Below are 12,406 nucleotides of genomic sequence, written 5' to 3'. Positions count from 1 at the left end.
AAAATGATTTGACTTTGCTGCTGTAGAAAAAACACTAACTAATGTTAAAACTGATATATTTCGTTGGTTTAATCCAATTTTATTTCAGATATTTTGAATCTTAACTGGTTGAAGTTCGAGTTTAAATAAAATGATTTGATGAGAATTTTAAGTCAAGTAAGAAGGATAAACCCATCCCAACTCATCCCTTACATATTACACTATTTATTTTTTATTAAATAAAAAAAATATTTTTATTTCCTTAACTTACACTAGTTTATGAACGAATTAAAATCTCTTAAATCCTATTTATAATAAACGTTTAAGATAAAATTTATTTATTTTGGGTGAAAATTAAAAAATTGTAAATTTTCATGTTCAAAAATTATTTAAAATATTCATTTAAAACAATCAGCAATTATAAACATTTTTTGTAAATCATTTTACAATTATTAATATTTTTATCCTATATCTTAACAATTTAAATCTTTTTTATTTTGTAAGTAAATTATTTCCCATCATAAATACAGTATATATTTATATTACATGTTTTAATTTTTAATAACATCTATTTATCAAATTTAAAAATATTAATTAATATGAGATATTCATAATCAATTGTAATTTAGTGTTATCCTACTATATAATATAAATGCATGTGTAATGTCCCAGAAACATTAATTGGTCCAAAACCAGAGAAGCTGAGCCATATCATACTAGATCCTGCTGCTGCTGCTTCTGCTTCTGCTTCTTCTTTCCCCCTTTTCTCACTCCCACTCTTGAAACTTGGCTCACTCTCTCACCCCCCAAAAGAAACCACCAACAAACACTTCACCAAATCCCCAACAAACTCAGTTACTTCATTGCAAGCTCTATAAGTCTATAACACTGTTAATTCCACCAGAGAAAGAAACAATCACCCCCACGAAGCAAGCAAAGCAACCCATTACGATTCCTGCTTAAAGCACCGATTTTGACACTGAATCCCAAGACCCAGATGGCGCAATAGCCAGATCCGTGATTCTCCTCAAATGGGTCACTCCAATTCTTCCTCCTCCTCGTCACCTTCCAAGCGCGGCCACGCGCTGCGGCAATGGCGGCTCCTGGACTTGGTCTCCGGCGTGTTCTTCTTCCTGGTGCTGCTCTTCTTCACCATGGTCTTTACCCCGCTCGGTGACTCGCTCGCCGCCTCCGGCCGCCAGACGCTGCTCCGCTCCGGCGCCGACCCGCAGCAGCGCCACCGCCTCGTGGCGGCGATCGAGGCGGGTGGACGCGGCGTGGAGGCGTGCCCCGCTGCGGACGCGGACCACATGCCGTGCGAGGATCCGAGGCTGAACAGCCAGCTGAGCAGGGAGATGAACTACTACAGGGAGAGGCACTGCCCCAGGCCGGAGGACTCGCCCCTATGCTTGATTCCGCCGCCCCATGGGTACCGGGTGCCGGTGCCGTGGCCGGAGAGCTTGCACAAGGTGTGTGTTTTGTGTTTTGGTGGTGAGGGAACTATGGAGAGTTGATATATGCTTGTTTTGTTTGTGTTTTTCTTGATGAATTTAGGGGCTGTCTAGGTACACAACTTAATTAAGAACTTATTGAATAAGGTCTTGTTTGGATAAATTTCGCAATGAACACCTGTAGGAAAAGAAATTAAGCTTCTCCAATAAGTTATGAGTAAGCTTATTTGTAAAAGTTCTATTTTTTAGCTTGTCCAAAAGCTGATTTTAAGTTTTAACTTATGCATAAAAAAGTTTAACTTATCCAAAATCTGGTTTTAACTTATGAATATGTGAATTTTAGCTATGGAAGAAGCTTAACTCGTTTTTCCTTCTTATTTTCTACTCGTATAAGTGGTTATTAAGAAGTTTATCCAAACAGGCCTAAGTTCTTTTTATGTGAGTACTTATGTATAAGTTGTTTTTATAATTGAAGATGAAATAAGGTTAAACTATTTTTTATAAGCCGTAAGCTGTTTTCATAAGTTATGCTGGATGTGTATAAAAATTAAACTCTTTTTTAATTAGCGTGTTTTGTTATTGTGTATGTTGACTTTGGTTTGCTTAGAGGAAAGGACCAATGAGCTTGTTTTTGGGGATTCTAAGTTTGGAAAGGGATGGTGCCCTGTGTTTGGTTTTTAAACTTTTAGTGAATATGTTTTCTTAGTGTTTTCGGGTTTGAGTTTTTTTAAAAAAAAACTTGCATTTTCAGCTGCTTTTGGATCTTGAAACTCGTTGCCAGTATTGGCTCTTAAATAGTTGATTTAAAATAACAAAAAATATGTATGGTGGATTGTGGAAGAGTTCATATCTGTATGGTCTAGACTCCAGACCAGGACCACTTCATGATGACATGTAAGTATGTCATTTTCGAAGGAAGTGACCTTGATGGGGCATCTCTAATTAAGAGTTTTTATTGATTTAATAGAGTTTGTTGTTCATGTTTTCCAGCAATGAAATTTTATGGCTACTAAGGCCACATTGCATTTGTTTCTAGAATCCCCTAGGACAAAGGGAATTTCCCTTTGGTGATGGAGTGACTTTATGATAATCATGATGTGAGGCTAGCTGCCAAATAAGAATTTAGTATTTAGTTTGATGAAATTGAGAAATAGATGGTTGAGAGATGGAATGGGAAAAAGGAGGACACAAAATAGAAGAGGTTAATTCCTATGGTGTGATCAATTTACTTATATCAAGTGCTTGGATAAATAAGAGATCTAAAAAGAATTGTTTAGAGTAAATTTGTAATTCCTGATAGAGCTATGGGCAAAAGATGTTTAAGTAGTTGTTTATATGGACACCTGATTAATTGAGGTTCCCCTGGTAGCTTTCTGTAATAGATGCTTTCTTATTTTAATTACTCTGTAATGTTAAAAGATTTTTAAGGGGATGGATTGCAGAGGCTAATACACATAATTTTTTTCTTTCTATATTTTCCACTTTTTCTCTTTCACATTTAACAAGGGACATCAACAAGAATACAAGATATCATGTACTCTAGTTTAGAATGCCGCTGGGATTTATCACTCATTTGATTCATCCATCCAAAACATTGATGGTATATTCTGTGCAGATATGGCACAGCAACATGCCATACAACAAGATTGCTGACAGGAAAGGTCACCAGGGATGGATGAAACTAGAAGGTCAACACTTTATATTCCCTGGTGGTGGTACGATGTTTCCAGATGGAGCAGAGCAATATATTGAAAAACTTGGTCAATACATTCCTATAAGTGAAGGTGTTCTGAGGACTGCGCTTGACATGGGGTGTGGGGTAAGAGCTGTTATCTATTTTTCCTTTGGCACCTTTCTAGAATTTTATTACTGTTTATTTAATATGCAAATACATCTCTTTTTTTCACAGGTTGCTAGTTTTGGAGGATATATGCTATCTAAAAATATTTTAACCATGTCTTTTGCTCCAAGAGATTCACATAAAGCTCAAATACAATTTGCCTTGGAAAGAGGAATACCAGCTTTTGTTGCTATGCTTGGCACTCGCAGACTCCCATTTCCTGCGTTTGGATTTGACTTAGTTCATTGCTCTAGGTGCTTGATCCCATTTACAGCCTACAGTAAGTTCTTCATTCCTGCTCACTCATGCGTATCTTACAATCTTCTACATGCTTGTCTCTTCCCTAATGCAGCAAATGTGCCTTGCAGATGCCTCTTATTTCATTGAAGTGGACAGATTACTTCGCCCTGGTGGATATTTAGTCATCTCCGGTCCCCCTGTTCAGTGGCCTAAACAAGATAAAGAATGGTCTGATCTCCAAGCGGTGGCAAGAGCCTTGTGTTATGAACTGATTGCTGTAGATGGTAACACTGTGATCTGGAAGAAGCCTGTGGGAGAATCATGTCTTCCCAATGAAAATGAATTTGGTCTTGAGTTATGTGATGATTCAGATTACCCAAGTCAAGCTTGGTAATTTCCAGAAAACTATTGCTAGTTTAAGTTGTTTTTCCTCTTATTTTTCTTGCTTCCCTTTCTGTCTTGTCTAGCATCAGTATATTTGTAAATAGCACTTGGGTGAATGCTGCCATTGTTAAAAGATCTTATTGATTATTTCAAAAAATGCAAACCTAAGTTGATTGTTTTACAGGTACTTCAAATTGAAGAAATGTGTCAGTAGGACATCTGTTAAAGGTGATTATGCTATTGGGATAATTCCCAAGTGGCCAGAGAGGCTAACTGCAATACCTCCAAGATCCACACTCCTGAAAAATGGTGTTGATGTGTATGAGGCTGACACTAAGCGGTGGGCAAGGAGGGTGGCACACTATAAGAATTCTCTAAAAATCAAGTTGGGCACTCGATTTGTGCGCAATGTCATGGACATGAATGCATTATTTGGAGGTTTTGCGGCAGCCTTAAAATCTGATCCTGTGTGGGTGATCAATGTAGTTCCTGCACTAAAGCCACCCACTCTTGATGTTATCTTTGACAGAGGCCTTATTGGAGTCTATCATGACTGGTGAGCTTTTTCTGAATGTTTCAGTGTATCCAGAATCTTTCGAGCTCTGATCTTTTGGCATGTTAGGAAAATAAACCTTTTTTTAACTGATGACATGATTTCAAAATAGGATATATTGTGGGAAAATTTTGTTTTTCGCAATGATTATTGTCTTTTAGACCAGAACACTGATTCAACTGGATTTCAGGTGTTTCATTTGCTTCCAAGTTGCTTCCTGCATTCCAATTTTGACTAGTTCATGATGCTTGTAGCTCTACTTTTCTTGACAATTACTGCTCTCAGCAGTATCTTGGGTCTGTCTGTGTGGGTGCATAGATAAGCTTGTAATGTATCAGAAATTCATTCTGTATCGAGCTAATTTAGTTCTCTTGAGATTATTTTTTGGATCTAAATTGATGTTAAACTCTGCTCAATTAAATAATGATAAATGGAAAAGGAGTGAGAATCTTCTAGGAATCATTATACACTTAAAAACTAAAGCACATAAGCTCTCTAACTTCTTTGAATTTTTATCTAGATCCTGCTTCTGATCAGTTGTCAACATTTTTTATTAAATACATTTGAGTATGCATTTCAATTTATAATGGATGAACTTTCTTAGATCTAAGCTGTATATGGTTATGTTCCCAGGTGCGAACCATTTTCAACATATCCTCGTAGCTATGATCTAATCCATGTGGCCAGCATTGAATCCCTTATAAAAGATCCAGCATCTGGTCAAAACAGGTATGCTCATTTTTAGCTGTTAATATGGTTTCGCTGCTTTCTGCCTTCTGAAGTTGTTAATCTATTGATTCGAAAGATCCTTTTTTGACACAAGGGACTTTTGAAGATATTGGTGAATAACCGAATATATTGATTTCCAAAATTGAAAACTTATGGTCATTGCTTATAAATATTTGGTAACATAAAGAACAAACAAATGCCTCTTTACTGATACAAAATGTTATGTGCATAAACAATGAGCTCACCCTGATAGCTTCACACCTTCATTGCAGATGTACTCTTGTTGATTTGATGGTGGAAATTGATCGAATGTTGCGTCCTGAGGGAACTGTGGTGGTAAGGGATGCCCCTGAAGTAATTGACAGAGTAGCTCGCATTGCCAGTGCAGTGAGGTGGAAGCCTACCGTTTATGATAAAGAACCCGAATCACACGGCAGAGAAAAGATTCTAGTTGCGACCAAGACACTCTGGAAGCTCTAATTCCTATTCCATGGATGCACGCAACTGTGTAATTTAGGTAAACTCCCTTTTCCATTCTGTGGGGTTGGAGGTGTCAAAGATATCTTCTCTATGCATCAAACGGGTGCGATTTTCTAATTTTGTTCAACATTCTCTCATATAAAGAAGATAGTGAGGTTAAGATTTGAAAAAGATTGGAAGACCCTTGTGCAGTTTTAGGTGGAAAGCGGAAGCCAGTGTTGATTTTATTTTCTCTCAACTTAAAGAATGGGTTGTAATTCAAAAATATATATTTATTAAAAAAGAATAATCGTTGATTCTAATTCAGCTACATTTCACTCTTATCTTTTCTTTTTCATTTGTATTTTATTGTGATTTTTTATCATGGATTGAATCCAAATACGTATTAGAGATGTAATATTAAATCATTTGCGAGGATTTCCTATGTGCTCAAGTTTTTTACATTGTTAATTAAGGGCATGGTATCGCAGGCTCTATGATAAAATGTTAGAAATATAAATTCATTCATGTGTTTTCAGCTTTCACCTAACAACCATTTGGAATTTGTTGGTTCACGATAATTTCTTTTCCCAAATTTTCACCCTCTCAATCATTAGAGTTAAATCCAAGTGGTTATTTCAATTGAAACAGATATTGATAAAAAAAAAAATTGAAATAGATTTTTCCTTAATTATAACTCCTGGTGTGAGGATGATGTTCTTGACGCGATGTTTAGGTTTCTACCTTGTGGCATCCTCTCTACTTCCAAGGATAAGGATTTACCCTTCTTACCATTACCATAGCTCCCATGGAAACATTTTTCCAATGCTTCTTCACCTATTTGTGACAGAAACAAAACAAAAATATAAAAAAACAGAAAGGCATAAAAAGTAAAATGTTTAGCACTTGGCATGATAGATTAAACAAAAATATGAAACATTTTTCCAATGCTTCTTCACTCTTCCATGTTTTCACTAAAATATTTCCTCAAACTCTCATCTGTTGTCATGAAATTTAGGTAATTGACAAACAGGGTCTGAGCCTGAAGCATGATAGATTAAACAATAATTGAAGAACAAGCATTATGGATTATTTGGCATTCCACAATTTCAAAATAAAAATTGACTGATCTGCAAAATAATCTATGGAATATTTCTCCATGGTTAGATATATATGACAACAATTTTACTACTGGTAAGGATAGAGACCTAAATCCTCACGTTACCCAACTCCAATTTTATGTAATATAAGAGCATTACAGCTTAAAGAAAAACAATTTAATATGCCAAACCTGTACTCTGTCTGGATCAATATACACATCTGATATTCTTAATATATTTTGCTCCAATTTCAGCTGCTTGACATCATTTTGATCAATTCCTCTATTCATTTCATTACTTTTAGATGTTAAGCTTTGACTAAGAATATTGGAAGGAGCCCACTCCAAGTATAATGGGGCATCCCTACATTGAATAGCATATGAAACAAGTCCTTCAGTGAATCAGAGTATAGATGAGGCTTAGGCACACACCTACATGCGCCACAGATTTATCGATGTATGAGAAAGGAGGAGGGCTGTTTGAATCACGATTATTCAACCATCTGAGGGGGAAAATGAAATCATGGTTGCATGTGCAAGTAGCATTTCAAAGAGTAATTTTCCCTCCTTCCAAACTAATGAGTTCCTAGCTTTAGTGCAATTACTGTAGCAATATAAGCAAAAAAAGTTATAGGCTTCATTCTGGATTATTTTCCATCCCTTTTTTATATATTCTACTACCCTACACTTCCCCCTTTGTGTGTTTTTGACAAAATCATTCTAATTTATTGCATTCCACTTTGCAAATAGCACAAGGTGAAGCTATAGCACATCAACTTGTACAGTTCAAGCATGCCTAATACTTATCACAAACAGTTTTCTTTCTTCGTCTCCTTTTTTTCCTTTCTTTTTATGAAGATCAACATGCATATGAGCATATCCTAGACCGAAGGAAACAATAAATTCATTCGTGAAGGATAACCGTTAGATTTGATTGTAGGATAGAAGCTAATAAAGCATTACTTACACAGATCAAAGGGATTTGTTACCAGAAGGAAAAAAAAAATCTTACTTGTATCGCTTGTATGCCAAAGCTCTAAAAGCTGCTTTAACTTCTGCTGGTTCGAGGAAAACAACCTGAATTATCATCTCTAAACAAATCAAAGTTTGACATAAATACAATTAAACAACAAACAAGTAATGCTAAGAACAATAACTTCTCAAACACAAAATTGCTGAAAACAAATTTGAGAAATCAATTGACAAATATACATCAAAAAGTCAAGAAGTATATTTTAGTTTCCATACGATAATAAAGTAAATTACCATCATGGACAGCAGATGCCAAAATGCAGAATATTTTGGCAACCAAAGGTCCATAAAATGAAGGATTATAATTTTTCTCCTATAAATAAAACGATAACTGTAATACTATTGTATTTAAGATGTAAAGAGTGTGTGTAAACTGATAGAGCCCAATTCATAGATCAACAGATTCAGTTTAGGATTCTGTCATCACATCGTCGTTAAGATTTATCTTTAGTTTAGGATTATGTTATTTGAATTCTGTCATAGCTTATATCTTTAGGATCTATCTTTAGTTTAGGATTATGTTATTTGAATTTTGTTATCATAGTTTATCTTTTAGGGAGTCGATTGAGAGAGGTTAATAAATATAAGACAGTAACTTGTCAACTCATTGATTTGTCCCATGGGGAGAGTAAACCTAAATAAGGGAACAAATAAGGATCATATCTTCCTAATTTTTCTAATTAAATAAGATCATATCTTCCTAATTTTCTAAAATAAAAACAACGAAATATAGAAAATTCCTAAAATAAAACAATAAATATTTCTAGAATTACAATAAAAGATAAGATGTAGTTTTGACAAAAATATTGTGATAACTTTTGGTGAATTTCTCTTGAATTGTATTGAGGAGCATGTCTCTGGGAGAGGGAGGCATTAGATCAATCTGCCAATCTCTTCTTCTATTTTAATCATAAAACTCAACCATTTTTGGTATCTCATCATTGGTCCAACCTGCCAAATAGCTCATCATGGTCTCCATGGTTGATGCTCTAGACTCCAAAGTTATAACTCTAGAAGCCCAATTCCTCGGTTGCTGAACTCCAACATTCTATGAAACAGAAAGTGCAAGCACATGAGGCTGAACCTCACCAAAATGTCGAGTTTTGCTGGTTCATATCTGGTAGATAAGATCAATGATGAGATACCAAGAATGGTTGGGTTTTATTATTAAAAATAGAAATTGGCATATTGATCTACTGCCTCCTTCTCCCATAGCACCAGCTCCTCAATACAACCAAAAGTGTCTCTCACTAACATACTGCCATATATCTATTCGGAAGGATATCATTTCATAACTATCTATATCTGTTTATGTCTTTAGCATGACTGACTACTTGATTAATTGTGGAGGAAAGTGGGATAAATGGCCGATTTGGAAGGATTCCTATTTGGATAATAAGTACTATAACTGGTATTACTATGATTGGTTTAATTGGTATTCTTTTATGATACTCTCCTTCAACTAACTCCCTAAATGATAGAAAGAAAGGATAAATCCTAAAGATAAACTATGATAAAAGAATTCAAATAACATAATACTAAACTAAAGATAAATCCTAACGATAACATGTGATAACAGAATCCTAAAGTAAATCTGTTGATCTATGATTTGGGCTCTATCTTAAACTTTATGACCATATTGTTGTTTGCTTGTTCTGTTGATTTAGGAAACAAGACGTTTCATAATCACATGCTTAAAAGTTTGAAGGAAGTAATACAATTAAGAGTTGAATGCAGGCATAAACAAATGAAAAAACTATTAGAGTTAAGGGCAGGACTAGGCTATAAGATAGAATAATAAGCTATGAAATACAAAATATAAAAAGCATAGGCACATTATAAACATCATCAAATTTGAGAAGGGGGGAACAAATACCAGGGCCAAAGTTTTTGTTGGAGGGAGAATTATTTTATCCAAACTACCAAATTTCCCAAACATCTTTGCAAGTTCATTTTCTGATGAACCTTAGGGCAAGTTCTTCACTAAAATCACATGGTCACTTCTTTTCAAGCCGTCAACTTTACTATTAGCAAAGTCCTCCAAAGATTCCACATTCACTAAAAAAACTTTCCACCCTCAAAAGGAGGAAAACAGAAGAAAATGGTAAAAGCAGAAATACTATATAGTCAAGAAAACAATGAGTGCAATAGAAAAAGAGAAACATTGCAACACGGACACGGACTCTGTCTTCAAGGATACTTTTGTAGTACCCATAGACAGTTTTTTTAATAATTAAAAGTAGTGTCAAAAAATTTATAATAATTCATGGATCCTATTTAACTTAGATCCCTTCACATAGACAAAATTTTAAATTCTTGAAATATAATGAAAGTGTCTTGTGAGTTCAGGTAATTTTCAGCGGTACAGCTTGAAATTAATGCAAACCATTGGAAAAACTAATGAATCATCTATATATATTTGACTCAAATTCAAGATTTTGTCTTTTATTTGTTAATTTGTAAGGATAATTTAATTTAAATTTAAATTTTGTTAAATACTGACCTCCGATCCTTTTTTAAACTACTTTGGTCATGTTGGATGGTTGAACAAGTGGAATGATTTAACCCAAATTTGCATCAAGTTTGAGAGGTTCAAGTGTGGTGGATAATAGTTAAGATTAAGTAACCAAAGTCTTAGGATGGATAAAAACTAGGATGACCCTTCTTATAAGACCAAATCTTTGTCTAGCTACACTCTTAATATTCTAACTGCAAATTCTTAAAAATTCATCTAGATTTTAAGTTCAAATCTTAATTTATTTTCTATGTATATATGGGAAATTTAATTCAAATTTTAATTTTGTTTAGAACTGGCACCTATATTTTTAAACTATTTTCAACATGTTCGGTAGTTGAACCAGTGGGAAGGTTTTGAAGTTTAACCAGGTTCAATCAATCCATTGATCTTTAAATGTTAAAAAAAATGGTTGGAGTTTCGTTTTATATAAAAATAAGTTAAATGGGTAACCTGATCATATTTGTTCATATAATTACGTAATTTATTATATTATAAGTTTGGGGATTCATTTAATTACATAATTATAAGTTTAAAAATCATCATTAAATTGTTGCATTTATGTTTATTGAGTTAAATCTTAATTCTTTATTAACTTGCATAAAAGCATCTACAACACACTTATTTACTGTACCAACAATTCTCCTATATTTCTTAGACAACTCTTGATTACCCATCCATTCATCATGCCATCACCCAACTTTAACATAATTATTCACATTTTATTTCCTATCTATTTTATTTCCATTCAACTAAACATACACCCAGTATTTTGAATATTTTGAATATCATTCATTTGTATTTTAATAAGTGAACCAAATCAAACAAGTAGTATAAAATAAAAAGTCTAAGCATTAATATTTTTAAGGCATCAACTTGCATAATATCAAGCAATTTGTTCACATCAATTTAGGCTAAAGAATTAAGAATTAAATGTACAATGAAGACTTTGATTAAAAGTTATCACTAATTAAAAGAGAATTAAGTAAAAGTGAAATTAGAAACAAAAGATTGAAGAAAAACTATTTAGGTTTTTTATCGAAGACATTTTCAAATTAAGAGATACTCTAGAATTCACAAAGGGCAATCTTGAACCAAATCCTATTTTCTGAAAATGCGGTATGTCAAATGTTGTCGGGATTTCACTTCATGAAATGCCATTCTTCATGTATAACCAATGCATAACAATTCTCAACATCAACTCATACACTCATTTCAATATATTTCAATACACAAAAATTCAACAATTCCTAACCCTTAGAAGATTTGGATCAAATTCCCCCATTAAATACCTAATCCCTTAAGAGATATTAATCGGGAAATTTTCACTAAACACAAGCATTAATAGAGAGATCATTGAATATAAACTCATTCCTAAATCTAAAATCTAATAATTGCTCTACTTCAAATCGAGAGTCAAAAAGAGTTTCACAACCACATTCCAACTCAAAAACATAATCATGGTTCATCAAGTCAAAGAAATTAAAGCTTAAAAGTAGACAAGTAATATATTAAAATGAGGATAGAGTTAGAATTTTACAAGAAATACATGAGTGGGTCTCACTAAATTCAATCCCAACAACTAAAGACCTAACTACTCCTACCATAAAGAGAAAGAAAATTCATATATAGAGAAATGAAGGAGAAGGAAGAAAAAGCCAATGAGAGCTAATTAAAGAGGTCACTCTCACAGCTTTTTGCAGAGAAAAATACTTGAAAAATGTGAAATTACAAAGCATCAAAACAAAAACGCATAAATTCCCTAAATAGGATTCAACATGTGCTAATTTAAAAACATCACTTGCAGACTAACGCTTAAGTGCCCCTTGAAGGCCTCCTCTAGTTCCTTCTCTTCTTTGACATGCATTTAGCGCTTAGTGTCATATTTTTTAGGCTTAAGAGCCATTTGCCTTCCTTCACAAGCTAGAATTTTGACATTTTGACCATTTTGTCCTTGCTCTTTCTCCTATCATCCATCAACAATTCCTCTTTGTCCTACAATAAAAAATTAAACCTAATTAACATAAAACTTTATTGAATCAACTATCCTAAGAAAATTTTATTTGTTTACATATAAATTATCAAAAGGGACAATTAAAGATCCTAAGAATTAAAATATTAAGAT

The 12,406-nt window shown here is 33.8% G+C and overlaps 2 protein-coding genes across 2 annotated transcripts; one reads left to right on the top strand and one right to left on the bottom strand.

Annotated features, from left to right (window-relative positions):
- Window positions 1–655: 655 nt before the first annotated feature.
- Window positions 656–5,958, top strand: LOC100788069 (probable pectin methyltransferase QUA3). Its single transcript, XM_003552312.5, has 7 exons — window positions 656–1,448; window positions 3,046–3,249; window positions 3,340–3,550; window positions 3,639–3,900; window positions 4,079–4,450; window positions 5,081–5,176; window positions 5,449–5,958. Exons 1-7 carry the CDS (start codon window positions 1,011–1,013, stop codon window positions 5,654–5,656), a joined length of 1,791 nt encoding a protein of 596 aa, XP_003552360.1. The 5' UTR covers window positions 656–1,010; the 3' UTR covers window positions 5,657–5,958.
- Window positions 5,959–6,394: 436 nt separating this feature from the next.
- On the bottom strand, window positions 6,395–9,811 carry LOC121173974 (probable RNA-binding protein 19). Its single transcript, XM_041011847.1, has 4 exons — window positions 9,643–9,811; window positions 7,747–7,811; window positions 6,927–7,098; window positions 6,395–6,472 (listed from the first exon to the last, which is right to left on the bottom strand). The coding sequence occupies exons 1-4, from the start codon at window positions 9,703–9,705 to the stop codon at window positions 6,395–6,397; spliced, it is 378 nt and encodes a 125-aa protein (XP_040867781.1). The 5' UTR covers window positions 9,706–9,811.
- Between the last annotated feature and the right edge of the window lie 2,595 nt (window positions 9,812–12,406).

This window comes from Glycine max, chromosome 18 (assembly GCF_000004515.6).
Source record: "Glycine max cultivar Williams 82 chromosome 18, Glycine_max_v4.0, whole genome shotgun sequence".
NCBI lineage: Eukaryota > Viridiplantae > Streptophyta > Magnoliopsida > Fabales > Fabaceae > Glycine > Glycine max.
Note: the sequence above shows the minus strand (reverse complement) of the source record. Positions and strands in the feature narration are given on the sequence as shown.

Excerpts from the sequence above, each read along its gene's own strand:
- LOC121173974 (XM_041011847.1), bottom strand. The coding sequence starts at position 9,705 with ATGTTTGGGAAATTTGGTAGTTTGGATAAAATAATTCTCCCTCCAACA. Across the intron at positions 7,812-9,642 it reads CAACAAAAACTTTGGCCCTG|GTTGTTTTCCTCGAACCAGC; the intron begins GTATTTGTTCCC and ends ATGATAATTCAG. Across the intron at positions 6,473-6,926 it reads TTGATCCAGACAGAGTACAG|GTGAAGAAGCATTGGAAAAA; the intron begins GTTTGGCATATT and ends TGTCACAAATAG.
- LOC100788069 (XM_003552312.5), top strand. The coding sequence starts at position 1,011 with ATGGGTCACTCCAATTCTTCCTCCTCCTCGTCACCTTCCAAGCGCGGC. Across the intron at positions 3,551-3,638 it reads GATCCCATTTACAGCCTACA|ATGCCTCTTATTTCATTGAA; the intron begins GTAAGTTCTTCA and ends TGTGCCTTGCAG. Across the intron at positions 3,901-4,078 it reads GATTACCCAAGTCAAGCTTG|GTACTTCAAATTGAAGAAAT; the intron begins GTAATTTCCAGA and ends ATTGTTTTACAG.